Raw genomic sequence first — 15,532 nt, forward strand, 5'->3', positions numbered from 1 at the left:
AAGCCAGAAATCTAGTGTGTCTATTCAGTCCCTAATTTTTAGTATCTAGCAAAGTTATGCATTTAAGCTCCCAGGCTTGTCATTTGAAGGTGTAGTGCAGGTTTCCTCTGAGGACGAGGACTGAGAGGTCAGATGCAGAGTGATCGCTCTGTGAAAAGTGTTCACCCAAAGGTGATCACTCAAAATCTGGCCACTCAGACTCAGAGAATGAATCTGTAGGGGAGGAAGTCAGCCTGGTCATAGGATTTCAGCCAGGGACACACCACAGCACAAGAGCAGAAGCTGAGGAAGCAGATGTTGAGGGTAAACCAGGCTAGCAGTTGGCAGAACAGACCTTGTGATGGAAGAGAGAGGAGCAAAAGAGTCAAGGGTGGAGGAGAGTGAAACATGGAGAGAATCAACAACCATACTGACAAAAGACAGGGACAAGAGGACAAGGAGGAAAGGGCTGAAAGCAGATGAGAACTCATTAAAGCTGATGGACTGGATATTACAGAAAGGCCAAGACACAGGGCATGCTGGGGGAGCTCATGGGCAATGCTGAGACCAGATGATAGTCATGGGGGAAATCAGCTAGAGCGAGATCAGAGCAAGAGCACTGCTAGTTGAAGAGCTAGGCAAGTCAATGGCCTTTTTAGTGAATGAGAGAATTGAACCAGGGCTGCATGGTACAACAAAGAGATGAGGATGAGGAAACTTTCAGATAAGGGGTCCGGTGGGTCATCAGCGTGGAAGCTGAAGTCACTAGAGAGAGATAACAGGAGTCAAAATCAGAGAAGCAAGCTGATGGGGAGGAGTTGGGTGGATGGTAGATGACGGCAACACAGAGGGGAGAGGGAAGAGTCAGATGCAGGGTTGTTCAAAACACAGAGTGGGAAATAGCGAGAAGTTGGAAGCAGCAGGAACAGAAGAGGAGAAACTCAGCTCCCTCACCATGTCTGATCCAGGGCACGAAGTCAGAGAGAAGGACAGGCGTTTATGGCTATGTCTGCACTGCAGCTGTGAGGTGTGATTCCCAGTGCTGGTTGAGACTTGCGCTAGCTCAGCTCAAGCAGGTGCACTAAAAATAGCAGTGTGGATGTTGTGGCATGGGTGGCAGCTTCAGCTAGCTGCATGACCTTGGACCATGGGGGTCAGGTGAGCTTGGATCCGGGTGGATAGCCTGAGTTCTGGCCCAGGCTGCAACATCCACGCTGCTATTTTTAGCCACTTGCTGGAGAATGAGCTAGTGTGAGTTTGTCTACCTGCGCTGAAAATCCCAGCTGCAGTGTAGACATACTCTAAAAGAGAGGGCAGCTGCAGAGCCAGTGTCAGATGAAGGGATTCTAGTCTCTGTGAGGGACAAGAGCCTGGAGGGAACAAGATATGGAGTGGTCCTAGATGGCTGTGATCTTTTCAGAGATGGAGTGGGTGTTCCAGAAACAAGAAGAGGAGGAAAGGAGTAAGATAGATGGGAGGTTAGGAATGATTGACTAGAGGGGCAGAGGAAGTGGCATAGATGGGTGTGGGAGGTGGAGAGGATGAGGATGGAGGGAGGACCAGGGCTGGAGCAAATCTCACCAGAGATGAAGGGGAGGAGGTAGAGGAGTGTGTGGACGTGAGAACTGGATTGGTGCTGGGGGAAGAAGGCGAGCCTTTTGGGAGCTGCACAGCTGGGAGAGTCAGGGTGGGACAGTGGGGCTGAGGAGGATACTGGGACAGAAGCCTCTTCATAGTGGAAATACGTAATAGGGTGCAGCAACAGTACTTAAGCTGAGGACCTGAAGTGATGAATATTGTATCCAACTGAAACTGAAGGACTTTATATATGCAAAATCTAGTCTCCAGAGCATCCTTACTCTTAAGAGAGACCTGAGATCTACATTGACTAATAACTTGACATTTGGTGGCACTGAGCACCTGCCACTCCATTGACTTCAACTGAGGTTGCTAAGTTTTAACGTTCTGAAAAATCAGATGTTAAATGGTCAAGACTACGGGATGTCCCTCGTAAAAGATGAAAACTTCAACAGTATCCCTTAATAGCACAGTCAGACATTGATTCATGAATGAATGAATGCCACTTATGAGCTGCCAGCACTTCCTGCACCACCTGGCTTTGTCCTTGGGAGATTCTCTGCTTGCCCCTCCCAGTCAAGAACTGAGCTTAGAAGAGCAAACCAGATAGCAGTTTAAAGTGGTATGGTTGCAAGAATCACCAGTAACTAATGCATAAGAAGGTTTAAGATTAGTGTGGGTGGGACTTACATAATTAAACAGGAGCAAAATCCAAACTCTTCTGGCAAGCTTGCTCCTAAAACCCACAGGATCACAAATTAGACATACTTACACAGTTCCATCCCTTTAAACATGGGGCACTGAGGAGCAGAGTGTCTGCTATTCAATCTTTCAATATACAGGAAAGTTAGTTTATTGCAATTGTGTCAGAAAACTTGCAGGATTCCCAAACTTTTAAACAAATATAACCAATTTCCAGTCAGTTTGCATTCTAATATAATTTTTAAAACCTGAAGATTCAACATACGTTTTCCTAACCAGTTCAACTAAGTTATTTTTGTACTAAAGGTTAACTGTCACTAAACAGAATCAAATTTTAAAAGCATGCATAACAGAAGTCAAAATGCTGAAAGTTTTGGATCTAATCGGATGCTTCATTATTCCAGAATGTACAAAACAACTATTCTGACTACATCCTGCAAGCCAAGGCTTTTCTCCTTTTCGATTAGCATCCTCCAGTTCCCTAATACAGCAACACAATTTCAGAATTATCCTTTAGATCAGAGGTGGGCAAACTACGGCCACCGCAAGGCTGGCCCCCGGCCGCTCCCCGTTGTCTCCCCCTCCCCTGGAGTGATGCCACCGCACAGCGGCTTGCACCCGCCCACCTCCCAGGCTATCCAATAAGCCTGTCCTGCAGCTCTGAGCAGCATGGTAAGGGGCCAGGGGGGTTAGATAAGGTGCAGAAGGTCCCGGGGGGCAGTCAGGGGACATGAGGCGGTTGGATGGGGCGCAGGTTCAGGGAGGGGGGCGGTCAGGAGACAGGGAGCAGGGGGGGTTGGATGGGGGTGGGGTCCTGGGAGAGCGGGGGACAGGGAGCAGGGGAGGTTGGATAGGGGGTGGGGTCCTGGGGGGGGGCAGTTAGGGATGGGGGTCCTAGGAGGGGGCGGTCAGGGGACAAGGAATGGTGGGATGGATAGGTTGGGAGTCCCGGGGGGCCTGTCAGGGGGTGGGTGTGTCGATAGGGGGCGGGGCAGTCAGGGGATGGGGGGGTTGGATGGGGGTGGGGTCCCGGGGGTCGGTTATGGGAGGGGGTTCCCGGGAGGGGGCGGTCAGGGGACAAGGAGCTGGGGGGGGTTGGATGGATCAGAGGTTCTGAGGAGGGGAAGTCAGGGGGCAGGAAGAGGGAGGGGCGGATAGGGGTGGGGGCCAGGCTGTTTGGGGGGAACAGCCTTCCCTACCCAGCCCTCCATACCATTTCCCAACCCTGATGTGGCCCTTGGGCCAAAAAGTTTGCCCACCCCTGCTTTAGGCAATAACCTTGCTAGCTATGATTTAGCTTGTTACTTATGTTTGGAAGCTAGAAAGGAATCTGATGTTCAGGGTCACATATTTGAAGCACACAATGCTTGAGGCTTCAGAAACATGCATCTGTACACAAGACAGGTAGCTATGTATGATTTGCACAAAGCGTGTTTTATGGGTGTGAGCATACTTTTAAAAGTATGGCACTTCTATGGAAAGGCCCTTACGTTTCCAGGTGTCAATCATTCACAGCAGACTACACTATAGTATACTTAACGCTAGTGGACAAACGAAAGTCTTTTTACCTGCCATGGCTTGAGTTCTCCTACAACAGCTAATGCTATTCCCAATAACTAAGTCAGCAGCAGGGAACTGCATTCCTTATGCTGCAGAGGATCTTGGCAACCCAGATCTTGGCAAGGAAAATAAAGAATTTTCTATTATTTTTTATCTGAGCTGTATTTCTTTGCAATTAAGAAAAGCTTTTCACTGGCGCTCTCCACTGTCAAACGTCAGTTGAAGAAAAGAAAATGACGCTGTGTTTGAGAGATTTTTGTTCTTCAAGGGTTGGCTAGTTTGCATTACTGAAAAAAACACCCAAGACTTTATTTCTTCCAATGAAACTAGAGGAAGGATCTCTTCTATTAATTTCAGCAGACAATAGTATTCCAAAAGTTTAATCAATGTACAAAAATAGTATGAAGAAAAAGAACACTAAGGCCTTTAATAGAAAATATTAGTCTTCAAATTAATTAAATCTTTAGATTTGCTTAACAAGGGTCACCACAACTGGAGAGAATGTCCCTTAGAGCCTGAAGAGGATTTAAGTTATAACTCAGAGTTCTTATCTATTCACAATAGGTTTAAGGGTGGAAAAATATATTATTCCTTTTATGTTCATTTTCCCTCCAACTATAACCATCTTCTTGTAGACACTCTGTCACTGCTTGAACAGCTACTTTAGCTGAGTTATATAAAGCCCAATGGGCAATTTTCAGAGGCACTGAGCACACACTCTGCGTATGAAAATCAGGCCACAAACACCAATATCATTTGTACTCAAACTATTAATCCCTTCCCAGAGCTGCAGTGCCACATCTCCTCTAGCAAACACAGCAATCTACAAGGCCAAGAATCCTGGTTATCGAGTTTTTAAAAGGATAGCGCAAGAGATCAATTACACTGTCCATTGCCAGATATTTTCCTTTTTGAACTCAGTCTTCCAATGAATGGTAGTCTTCCTCATCCCTCACTTCTCTGTATTTCATTGAAGTTTCCCCCTCAGGTTCATACCTGACCATTTTAATATTCAACCTTTCTGCTAGCTTTTGTGCGGCAAGTTTTGCTTGCATTTCCTAAAAACAAACACACACAGGAAGGAAAGAGAGACAAGTTAAACTATAATTTGTTATTCATCCTGGATGTCAAAAATCTACTAGCTAAAAAATAGAAACATTACAGAGTAACTCGCATGATCACATTAAGTGTTAACCCAACTATTCCTAATATCTGCAAGAAACAGTGGACATTTCCTTAAATTTAAACAAAAAGATCTTTAATATTTTGATTTAGAAATGATTTCATTTTATTACTTGAGCAGCAGTTTCTCCATGCTGCAATTCTTACATAAGACCTGCTTCCACTTGAGCAAGATCAGGCTTATGTAGAGATGTTGCCTACCAGAGTCATGTGAGAAACAGAACTCCCAGCTCCAACAAAGACTGTGGCCTTTGGCAACTCCTATAATTTCTCCAGTTCTAATTTCTCCAGTTCCAATTTTTCCACCCCCCTGTAAAAAGTTCTTGTCTATTCACAATAGGTCTTAGGGCGGAAAAATATATTATTCCTTTAACATTCATTTTTCTTCCAACTAACACCATCTTCTTGTAGACACTCTGTTACTGCTTACTACAGTATGTTGAACAGCTACTTTAGCTGAGCTATTTACCTAACTCTCAGGAACGCTGAGATTATTCATTGGCAAGTGCTTGTAAAATATTAAGCAGCACCACATTGAAATTAAATAGCCCAACACCAATAAGTTTTTACTAGCTGTCCAGTTTTAAACGTTACCAGTCTGTCATCATATGGAATTCAATGCCAAAATCCAGTGCCACAGGAGATCTCTGTTCAAAATGAAATTTCCTTAACCTCCAGTGACTACAAAGAACTTGGTCATTGCCAGTCACAGTGCAAAGAAAATCAACGGTAATTACCTGCTCACATTTCAGATCTATAACACTGGATACTTCTTTTGCCTTTATTAGCATGAATGGGGCATCCAGCATACACTAGTGACTGGTATGCTCGTTACCGAGCGTACTTTTTGAGTTCAAAGCACAGAGGTGACAAGTGACACTGCAATGAATTGATCATTACTATATGCAAAGAATAATGCTAAATTTTATTTACTGCTTGATAAACAGCTCTGAAGACTGAATCTGAAAACACCACTGACAGAATCAAATAGAAAAATTAATCTGACCTTCTAAAGAGAGTCTGAGAGTCTCGACTAACATATGAAAGGCATACCCTTTATACCGTGGCTTTCCAGAATGGTCTCAGCAATATAATTACATTTTGCAGTCCAAACAGTAACACTGATTCATACCTCATATATTTCTTTTTGCTGTGTCTGAAGTGCTATTGATTCTTCTACAGATAACAGTTGGGTAGGTGCATGATGAAGTGGTGGCAGCCGGGCTGCTGTGATGTCATCCAGATGTTTCTTATCTCTAAGACGTCTTTCTTCTTCGGAAATTGAAGATCCAAGTCTCCTAGGTGAACGACTAGGTGAGGAATCATGAGATGAGCCACTCCACTCAGCTGGTAATCTAAAAAGAGATCAAATGTGAAGTTGCGACCCATATTTGCAATGTGAATTTAAGATGTAGTTTTTAATTCTAGAAATAGTCATTTCTGATACAGAAAGACTAAGAAAGAGACAGTATAAATCAGGTCATATTACAATGTACCACATAAGTGAACAATAAGTTGAACTTTCATAGTGCTTCTTCATGTAAAAAGGTAATTAATTGTCACGGCACTTTTACAAGGAAGGAAACTTTACCAATGAGAAAAAATTCATGGACAGGTTAAGTGACTTCCCCAAAGCCACACCATAAATCACTGCTTTCGCAAGGATTAGAATGGAAGAGTTCCCAGCTCAGCAATAAGTCCATTAGAATATGCTGCCTCTCTCAATCTACTGAACGCTATCTAGTTCAATTAACTTCGCTGAGGTTGAGGACATTCATTTTTTCACAGGAAATGCTCCAGCACATTGAAGGATCGTGCCCTACTTAAGTACAATCTCTCTCTACATACAGGTTTCTAATACTAACCATAAAATCACATACTACACAGACTCCTGGAGTCACTCTTTCCTGCCCTCCTCTGTGAATATCTGAAGTTTTTAATCAATGGAAAAAATGAACTAGTGATTTCATACAGCTTGTAATCTTCTAATGTAGTGATCTGCAGCTACAATAGGTTAATCTTTTCAATTATATGAAGGCACTATGATGATGCTCCATGATGCATATCAATTGTTTCCAGAATAGCACCTAGTAAAGGTGCAAAACGCTATCATGTCACCAACTTGTAGCAAATATTCTTTTCGGGGGGAAAAAATCTCTGCCAGAAGTTGTACTTCTAGTTCTATGTTTCTGTGTATTTTGTGCCCATAAAATAGCAATGGCTGGGAGTCAGGGAAACTTCAGGCAGTCACTGTTGAAGTTTCCAGACAATTTTGCCAATACAGAAATTAAAATTCAGAGTGATCCTGAAAAGCCACCTGCTATTACAGTTCAATTTTAGTCCTAAAGGAATATTTGCCAGTTAAGTAATAGCTTCGTAGCATGAACCAAAAAAACCTTTCAGGATTGATGATGATTATTTATTACTCGTGGAATCAGGAGACTAAGCGACACATTTTTTGATGATAACTTTTGAATCAGTATTTTAGCCCCAGTCTCCAGATGTGGGGGACTAGCACATTAAACTAGCATGACACTAAATGCCATACGTCTTTTTGATCCTCTAATTCTGTCAAAACAAAGCAAAAGCCAAAAGCATTTACAGTCGCCAATTTTATATAGATAATAGTTAGCCCTCCTATTTATGAGAAACTTCTATATTCTGCAATACTTACACGTTGGTTTTAAATTTATTTTTAGCTCTTGGGTTCTTAGCTCTTGATTCTAGAACTTCAATATAATGTGGCTTTTTTGATGCCACGGTGGGAAAACTTCCAAAGGGATTTTTCTTAAATTTAGCAATGTTCTGTTCTTTTTCTGATTTTCTTTCATTGTTATTCCCATCTCCAACTGCAACTCTTTCAAAGGCATCCACCAGCATGTCACCACTGCTGCCTGAAGCATCCACTGCACTTTCTGTTTCACCCAGAGAACTGTATTTAGGTATCTGCTGATCAATTTTCATCAGGCTGATTGTGGATGAATTTAAATTGGATTCACTTTCATGAGATTTTGCATGGTCTTCTATCATACTCTCTATTTGATCAAGTTTTTTATGGCCCTTTGAAGAAGCTGTACGTGTATCTCTTTTCTCGGTACATTCAGCTTCCTTGTCTTGCAAAACAGTTGTAGAAGTTTTGTTTACAAGAGTAGCAGAGTTTTCATAAACAGATGAGAAAACTTTATATGTTGATTTGTTCTCACTCAGGGCAACTCTTTGCTTGTTTGAATTAATCTCCTCTTGTTTTGTCTGAAACTCCAGTCTAACAACAGACAACAGTTCGGTTGTCCTCCTTAATTCTTCCTGCTGTGCTATGGCAAGCTTCAGCTTTTCAACAAAATCAGAGATCTTTTTACCTTTATCTGGAAGTCTATAAATAAATGTCCTAAAAATAAGAAAAATAGTTATGTGACAAGCCTCAGTCTTATTTCTGATATTCACATATGTAATATCAGATGGATAAAGTTAATAGTTTCATGAAAATATTAAAACATTGCTGGTTCCATGACATTAGAATTCTAATGTTTTCAGAATGTTTTAAGTTTGCATAAATGCATGACATCTGTAGTTTCATAAGTTCATGACAATAGCAGAAAAAAAGTAATCATTTTGCCAAACCAGTGAAGATTATTCTGAGCTGAAATAATGATTTGACAAATATTTTACGACGATTTCATTTAAAAGATCACAGAACTGGGAGGGGAAAATACAAGACTGAAGTGAACTGTGCTATGATTACTGAAGATATTTATCAATTGACTTTAGAACTGTGAATTTATAAAACGTGAGTATACTTCTAAAACTGTTGTCTTGACAGCCTTACCCAGAATAGTCTTCACAACTCTATTATGTTATCAAAGCTATCTGTAGCAAATTAATCACAGAAGTGTGTGCGTGTGAAATCCAACCTATAAAGTGATGTGATTCTGACACAAATGAGAAGCATTCACAACCAGTAAATTGGGTCCAAGAAAGTTTTACTAACTGATTTTATGGAAAAATCAAGTGAAGTATCAGTAAGTAGATCTCTTAGGTGTAGTCTACACTAGAAAAGGTTTGCTGGCAAACCCTCCTAGTGTATACACAACTTACACTGGCAAAAATCTGTTTTGCTAATATAGCTTATTTTGATATAAACTATAGTGGCAAAAAGCACTTCTATGCCAGTATAACTGCATCTTCACACGGGATGTTGCTGCTATAGAAATGTTGCAAAAAAACCACAATGCCCTGACCAACACCAGGAAAAGATTTCAGTGTAGACCAGACCTTAGAGAAGAGGGTTAAAATTGCACATTTGTGCAGGATGCATGTTTGTTCTAGTTCTTCCTTTTCCCCACTCTTTAGTTTTCCTTCACTGGAAGGAAAAAAAAATAAAAGATATGTCTTTATACTAAGTTAGCTACCTCACTGTACATTTTTTAGAGGGGACCAGGCACAGAAGTTTCTACCTCAGCATAGCTAGTTGTAATCAAAGCCCCACTGATTGGGGTTTACCTCAACTAGCTACACTGAGGTATAAAACTACTTGTGTCTTGTCTCCACTACAATTTTACATCAAACTTGCTATCTCAATGTGAAACAAGACATATCTTTTTTACAATGAAGACATAGCCTAAGTTTTAGACACCACCCCTCTATATTTCCCCCATAAATTGTGTTCCCCTCCCCACTTTGGCCTTTACTCATTAACTCTGTCTCTCACACACACTCTTTTTATTGAAAGAAGACTTGAAAGCCTCCTTAAAAACCACGTATTTCTGTAGATGACATATTATATTTGCAAATCATTAAAGCCCTGACCCCGCAAACATGTAAACACGTGGGGTGGTTTTACTCATGTGAGGAGCCCCACTGACTTTGAATAGAGTCACTCATGCTTAAGTGCTTGCAAGATCAGGCCCTACTAACGCAAAAGCATCACTTATTTATTGTTCTTCACTGGTTCTTGCTCCCAGACTCAAGATCTAAGTGATCACCATGTGTTGGGTCAGAAAGGAATTTTCCCTGAGGTTAAACTGGCAGTGACAAACTTTTTCACCTTCCTTTGCGGTGTGTGGGTGCAGGTTACTTGCTAGGATTAACTGGGTCTACCGAACAATCACTTTCCTGTCTTTGAGTGTTGATGTACCTCACTCCCACCTATTCTCTGCCTGTGGCACCTAACAGTCTAGTCTCCCGTAGACTGTAATACTTTGGTCATTGGGTTTAGCGTGTGGGTGCTGGGTGGCGTTGGTGGCCTGTAATATACAGGAATCAGACCAGATGACCCGGTCAGCCCTTCTGGCACTGAATTCTATGATTGTCTGATCCTGTATTGCTTGGACTCCCAAATCCTTCTGTCCTCTATCAGTGCACTCTCTGTGCTTGGCACAGCCCCCGTGAAGCGGCCCCTTCAATAGGGGAAAATTCTTACGGCTGTTGGGCCTGTTCTGCCCACCAAGTCCAGTCTGTGACCTGGTTGTTATCCCTCTCACAAGAACTCGGCTCCTGTCACTGTGGTATCCACCATCCAAAGTGACAGCAGACAGTGGGGGGGACAGGTGCTCCTGCAAAGTCACTGGCAAGATCAGGCTTCACTGTGTCATGTCTGCGTGCCTTGGAAATGGTGGTGGCTGTGGGTGAGTGAACAGGAGGAAGGCAGCTATGTGTGTGCGCACGCGTGTACGAGGGGGGGGGATGATAGCGGTGTGTTGGTCTTGCGGTAGTGGTACCTCTATTTGTGTGTGTGTGTGTTGGAGGTGGTGGAAGCTAGGGGACAGGACGCAGGGCAGCTCTGTGTGTGTGCGTGGTACGTGTGTGGGGGGGATGACAATACTGATGGGGTAGTGGTGTGTGTGTGTGTGCGTGCGTGCGTCTGTGTTTTAGGTGGTGGTGGTTGGGGGGGCAGGAGGCAGGTCAGCTCTGTGTGTGGAGCAGGGATGACAGCAATGTGTTGGGGTAGCAGTGCATATCTCCGTGTGTGGGGGCTGGGGGGGCCGGAAGCAGGGCAGCTCCGTCTGTGGGGCCAGGGGTGGGAATGAGAGCGGGGTGTTGGGGCAGCTCCGTGTGTGGGGCGGGGGGGGGGGAGAATGAGAGCGGGGTGTTGGGGCAGCTCCGTCCGTGGGGCGGGGGGGGGGGGGGAATGAGACCGGGGTGTTGGGGCAGCTCCGTCCGTGGGGCGGGGGAGGGGGGAATGTGAGCGAGGTGTTGGGGCAGCTCCGTGCGTGGGGCGGGGGAGGGGGGAATGAGAGCGGGGTGTTGGGGCAGCTCCGTGCGTGGGGGGAATGAGAGCGGGGTGTTGGGGCAGCTCCGTCCGTGGGGCGGGGGGGGGGAATGAGAGCGAGGTGTTGGGGCAGCTCCGTGCGTGGGGCAGGGGGGGAATGAGAGCGAGGTGCTGGGGCACCAGTGCATCTCTCGGTGTGTGCGGGGGGGGGGGGGATTAGGAGGCAGGGCACCGGGGGGGCGGGGATGGCAGCAGGGTGTTGGGTGGAACGTGCACGAGGGCAGCTGTGTGCGTACTGGGGGCGGGCAGCTGGTCCCCAGCGGGAAGCCGTTACGCCGGTTACCCGTCTCCGCCGCGCGGGCCCGTGGCCGGGGAAGGACGGGCTCAGCCCATCCCCGGGGTGGTAGCCGCGGGGCGCTATCCCGGGGTCTCGCTCCCGCCGGCCCCGCGCTCACCGAGCGGCCAGCAGCCTCTCCTGGCGCCTCAGCATCTCCTGCAGCTCTTGCAGGCTTCGGCCCCGCAGCTCCCCGCCTTCCCCTGGCGGCGATGACATGCTGCCAGCCGGCCGGGAATAGGCACCTGCCACTGCAGGGGGTTCCCCAGCGCCAGCTCCGCCAGCGGTTTCCGCCGCACACAGCAGGCCGCCATGTTACCGGAAGGGACGGTACGGCAGCAGAGTCAGACTTTGTTGAAAGGCGGAGGTGTGCACCACTGATCCCTGGGCCCTTAGCCGGTCGTCCCGCCCCTCTCTAGGTCCCGTTCTTCTACCAAGCGCACACCCACCCCAGGCCGGATGGGTCCCGCCCCCCCCCATCCGTCACGCCTCCATTTCCGTCCACACACTGTCACCCCACCCCACCCCCGTCTCTCCCGCGCCCCGATCCCAAACATGCTCAATCCCCCTCCTCTGCCCCTAAACCTCCGCCCACCTTCCCTCTGCCGGACCACTGACCAGACACCCCCCGCTCCATAAACCCCTGCATCCCCCACAGACATTATACCCCCATCAGTTCCCCCCCCCCGACGAGTCCCAGGCTCCTCCCTCCACACAACCCTTCTCCAAACCCTGATCACCTCCCGCTCTACATGACCCCTGCTGCATCCCATACACACAAATATACCAACTCATGACCAAACCTCACGCTCCTCCTCCCTCCATGCCCCCTTATCTCTACCCACAATGACTTTGGGGTCTAATATCCCACGGCCCTGCCAACTGCACTCCCACTTTGCACAGAACTCCACGCTCACCTTCCAGATAACCGTGTATACGGTCATACATTATAATGTTTTTCTCTACCATAGATAAAACTTTGTGAGGCACTGTGTCTTAAAAATAAACGGTGTCAAAGATGATGTTGGAGTTGCGGATACAGACTAACACAGCTGCTACTCTGAAACCAGTTGTGAATGCAATCCTCAGTCACCCAAGTGTGTTCTACCTGTTCAGACCAATGATGCGGCCAGCTTAGACTCTGCAATGTTTTCTCTACTGAGATCCTGATGTCTCATTAGATATTAATGCAGTGTTTTAATTCATTAGGGACAAATGCTATTCATTCCTCCCTCCATGACTGTAGGAACAAAGATGTAGAAGAATCAGTGTGGTGGTTTCACTGCTCCAAGGGCAGGATTAGGGTGGTTACTCAAGTCTGAATTGTGGGGACTTTTACAAAGTCCCTCCACCTCTCAAATTAGCTCCTGGTAATAGCTGAAAAAGCAAAAACGATGGGAAAGGACAGCATCTATACCCTTCGTTCAGCACCCTTAGCAGCCCGCATGTATCAAAGTGGAAAAGTTGTTCCTTTCGCTCCCCCAACCTTGGTGTTTCTGCGGTTAGAAAGCAGATGCCTCCAGCCAGATAGAAAATTTCCTCATTCCTGAAGCCAGTCATTTTGTTAAACTTTCTAGTAGTACTTTAAATAAACAAGAATAACAGAAAGTAGCTGTCTACCACCCCAAAAGCAACATTTATATAATGTTGTCATATTCACTCAATTATTGTGCAATGGGGCAACCCTTGTAAAGTGACTGGTGTAAAGAACAGATACCAGGATGAGACTCAAAATGGCAATTTTCAAATACATCTATATTCCCTCAAAATATTAACACAAGACAACCAGCAAAATAGGAGAAATGCACTCAAGACTACAGGGAGTGGGACTTAAACAGCAGGAACCAGGAAGAAAGGGTGGGTTAAGAGTAGAAGGAAGGGAATTGAATGAGGATGGTAGGGTGGCGCCAGTTTCCTATTTCAAGCTGAGTGGTGCAGATGTTTGAAAAGATCTGTGGCTTATGAACCACAGGTTGCTGACTTCTGCACTAAATAAATCAAGTGACCCAACTGAAGCAAAGGGCCCTCAGCCCATCAGAGTTCAACTCAAGATGGATCCCCATGTCACACAGTCTGCATTCTTGAACGTGGTTATTACGTTCATTGGAAGAAGCACATTTTGTAGTAAGCTGGATGAAAGAAAAAGTAGAGAACAGAAGCAGATACTTGTGTCTGGTGTTCAACAGTCAGTTTACTGAAAAAGTAGTGAGGGTCTAGATTTCTTACTAAAACTGATTTGCACTTTTCACTGGTAAAAAATCTAGCCACTTCCATTTGTTTAAATGGACATTATCTTTGAGCTGACCATAGGATCTTACTAGGACTCAAGATTTTTAATTGTCAGGGATTGCTCAAGTAAGGGTAAAGGTGGAGATTACAGGGATTTTTGCAAATTGACATTTTCTATTGACTATTTTTAGTTTGGCCACAAATTTACATTTTGAAAATACAGGTTTTTATAAAATGTAGTGACAATGAATACATTTCTACCTTTTTTAAAAAATTCCCAAGTGAGAACAGATGATTTGAAGTAAATAAACATTCCTCTTCACAATGCAAGAGCTAAACCTTGCAACACAAAAGAAACCAAAAGTGAAACTGACCCCATTGACTTTCATTGTCCAAACAGAGAAATGCAAAATCTAAACAAAGAACATAGATGAGACTTGTTATGTCAAACTTGTTTTAAAATATCTTTGTGGGTAATACACAAAGTAAATATAGAACTTCAGACTCTGTTGGTTTGCTTATTTTGTTTTTTCTCAACTGGTTGTTATGAGTGCCATGATCTTTATTAAACCCACTCCATCTAGTAGTAATAATAATAAAGCCATTAGCTGAATGGTGGTTCCCAGGTGGCAGATTTGGGTCTTTTAAAGTTTATCCCAATAGAGGCCGCTTGGTCCAAGTACTAGTAAAGAGACATTTCTCAGAGATTGTTAAAACAGTTGTTTTATGAACAGGATGAACTGAAGGCCAATCCCAGAGGGATTGAGAGAGGAAGCATGTTAAAATGACTATCCACCCCTTTGTTTGCTCAGCTGGAAGGTGAATGGAAAGGCTGAGGGCCAGGGGAAATGAGATTAATCAAGTCGGCAGCTACCCATTGGAAAAAAAAATACCATGATCAGGGTGAGAAAAACCCAACTAAGTGACTAGTGAGTGGATTGTATTAGTGCCTGCTGCCTCCAGCCCAGATCATCCCCTCCTGCAGAAAATCCTACAGGAGAAGGAAGAAATCTCTGTTTGCCCCATTTCTCCCTGATCATTCTGTCAGGGGAGGCAGGTTTTGCCTCTGACAAATAGGCAAGAATACTCCCCCTCCCCAATTTCGGTGATCCCAGGGAAGCTGTAATAGGCCAAATAAAGGCTCTATTCCCCTGCATCTGCTCTGAATTCTAGCCCCTCCTCTGGCCAACTCCCAAGCCCCAGTAACCCTTTAGACCTATAAGTGGAAGTTTTTTAACTTACTCTTCACACAGCCAGAGGCAGGATGATGCATATCCCTCAGCTCACCCCCTCCTGCCCTATATCTCCACCTCTTCTCCTTGTGCAAACCACAGAGGAAAAGGTGGCAATGTCATGGAAAGAGAATGCCCCCTTTTTCTGTAGGGGAACAGGGAGGCGCACATACAGAGGGTCCTTTTCATGCACAGGTCTACGCAGGATGATCTACAGCTCTATCACTATTATACTTTGAGTTGCTGCTGTGTAACTTCCGTTCAATCATTATTACATGCACAGAAAGGTAATAGCATTTACAATTTATATTTCTAACTCTGAACTGCAGCACCACCGTGCAACAGTAGGAGAAAAGGTGATGGGAATGAAATCTCATGTTGCAAATTACCAACATGAATCATCAGCGATGATGTGCTGGATACAAAACATGTGAGAGTTCCCCTATGGCATCACTCATAAGGACAATCACTCAGACTGTGACATTCACCTATCTTTAGCTAGCATCATTAGGAAGAATACTGAGTAGATGA

At 44.9% G+C, this 15,532-nt stretch overlaps 1 protein-coding gene across 1 annotated transcript in view; it reads right to left on the reverse strand.

Moving 5' to 3' along the window:
- Positions 1-3,453: 3,453 nt before the first annotated feature.
- Positions 3,454-15,532, reverse strand: part of MYZAP (myocardial zonula adherens protein) — a 93,512-nt gene continuing 81,433 nt past the window's right edge. The window contains exons 13-15 of the mRNA XM_074966257.1: positions 7,676-8,386; positions 6,134-6,356; positions 3,454-4,877 (exon numbers count right to left, since the gene is read on the reverse strand). Of these exons, the coding sequence (XP_074822358.1) occupies positions 4,737-4,877; positions 6,134-6,356; positions 7,676-8,386 (1,075 nt within the window). The 3' untranslated portion in view covers positions 3,454-4,736. The remainder of the gene's footprint in view (positions 4,878-6,133; positions 6,357-7,675; positions 8,387-15,532) is intronic.

Source organism: Natator depressus, chromosome 10 (genome assembly GCF_965152275.1).
Source record: "Natator depressus isolate rNatDep1 chromosome 10, rNatDep2.hap1, whole genome shotgun sequence".
NCBI classification, from domain to species: domain Eukaryota; kingdom Metazoa; phylum Chordata; order Testudines; family Cheloniidae; genus Natator; species Natator depressus.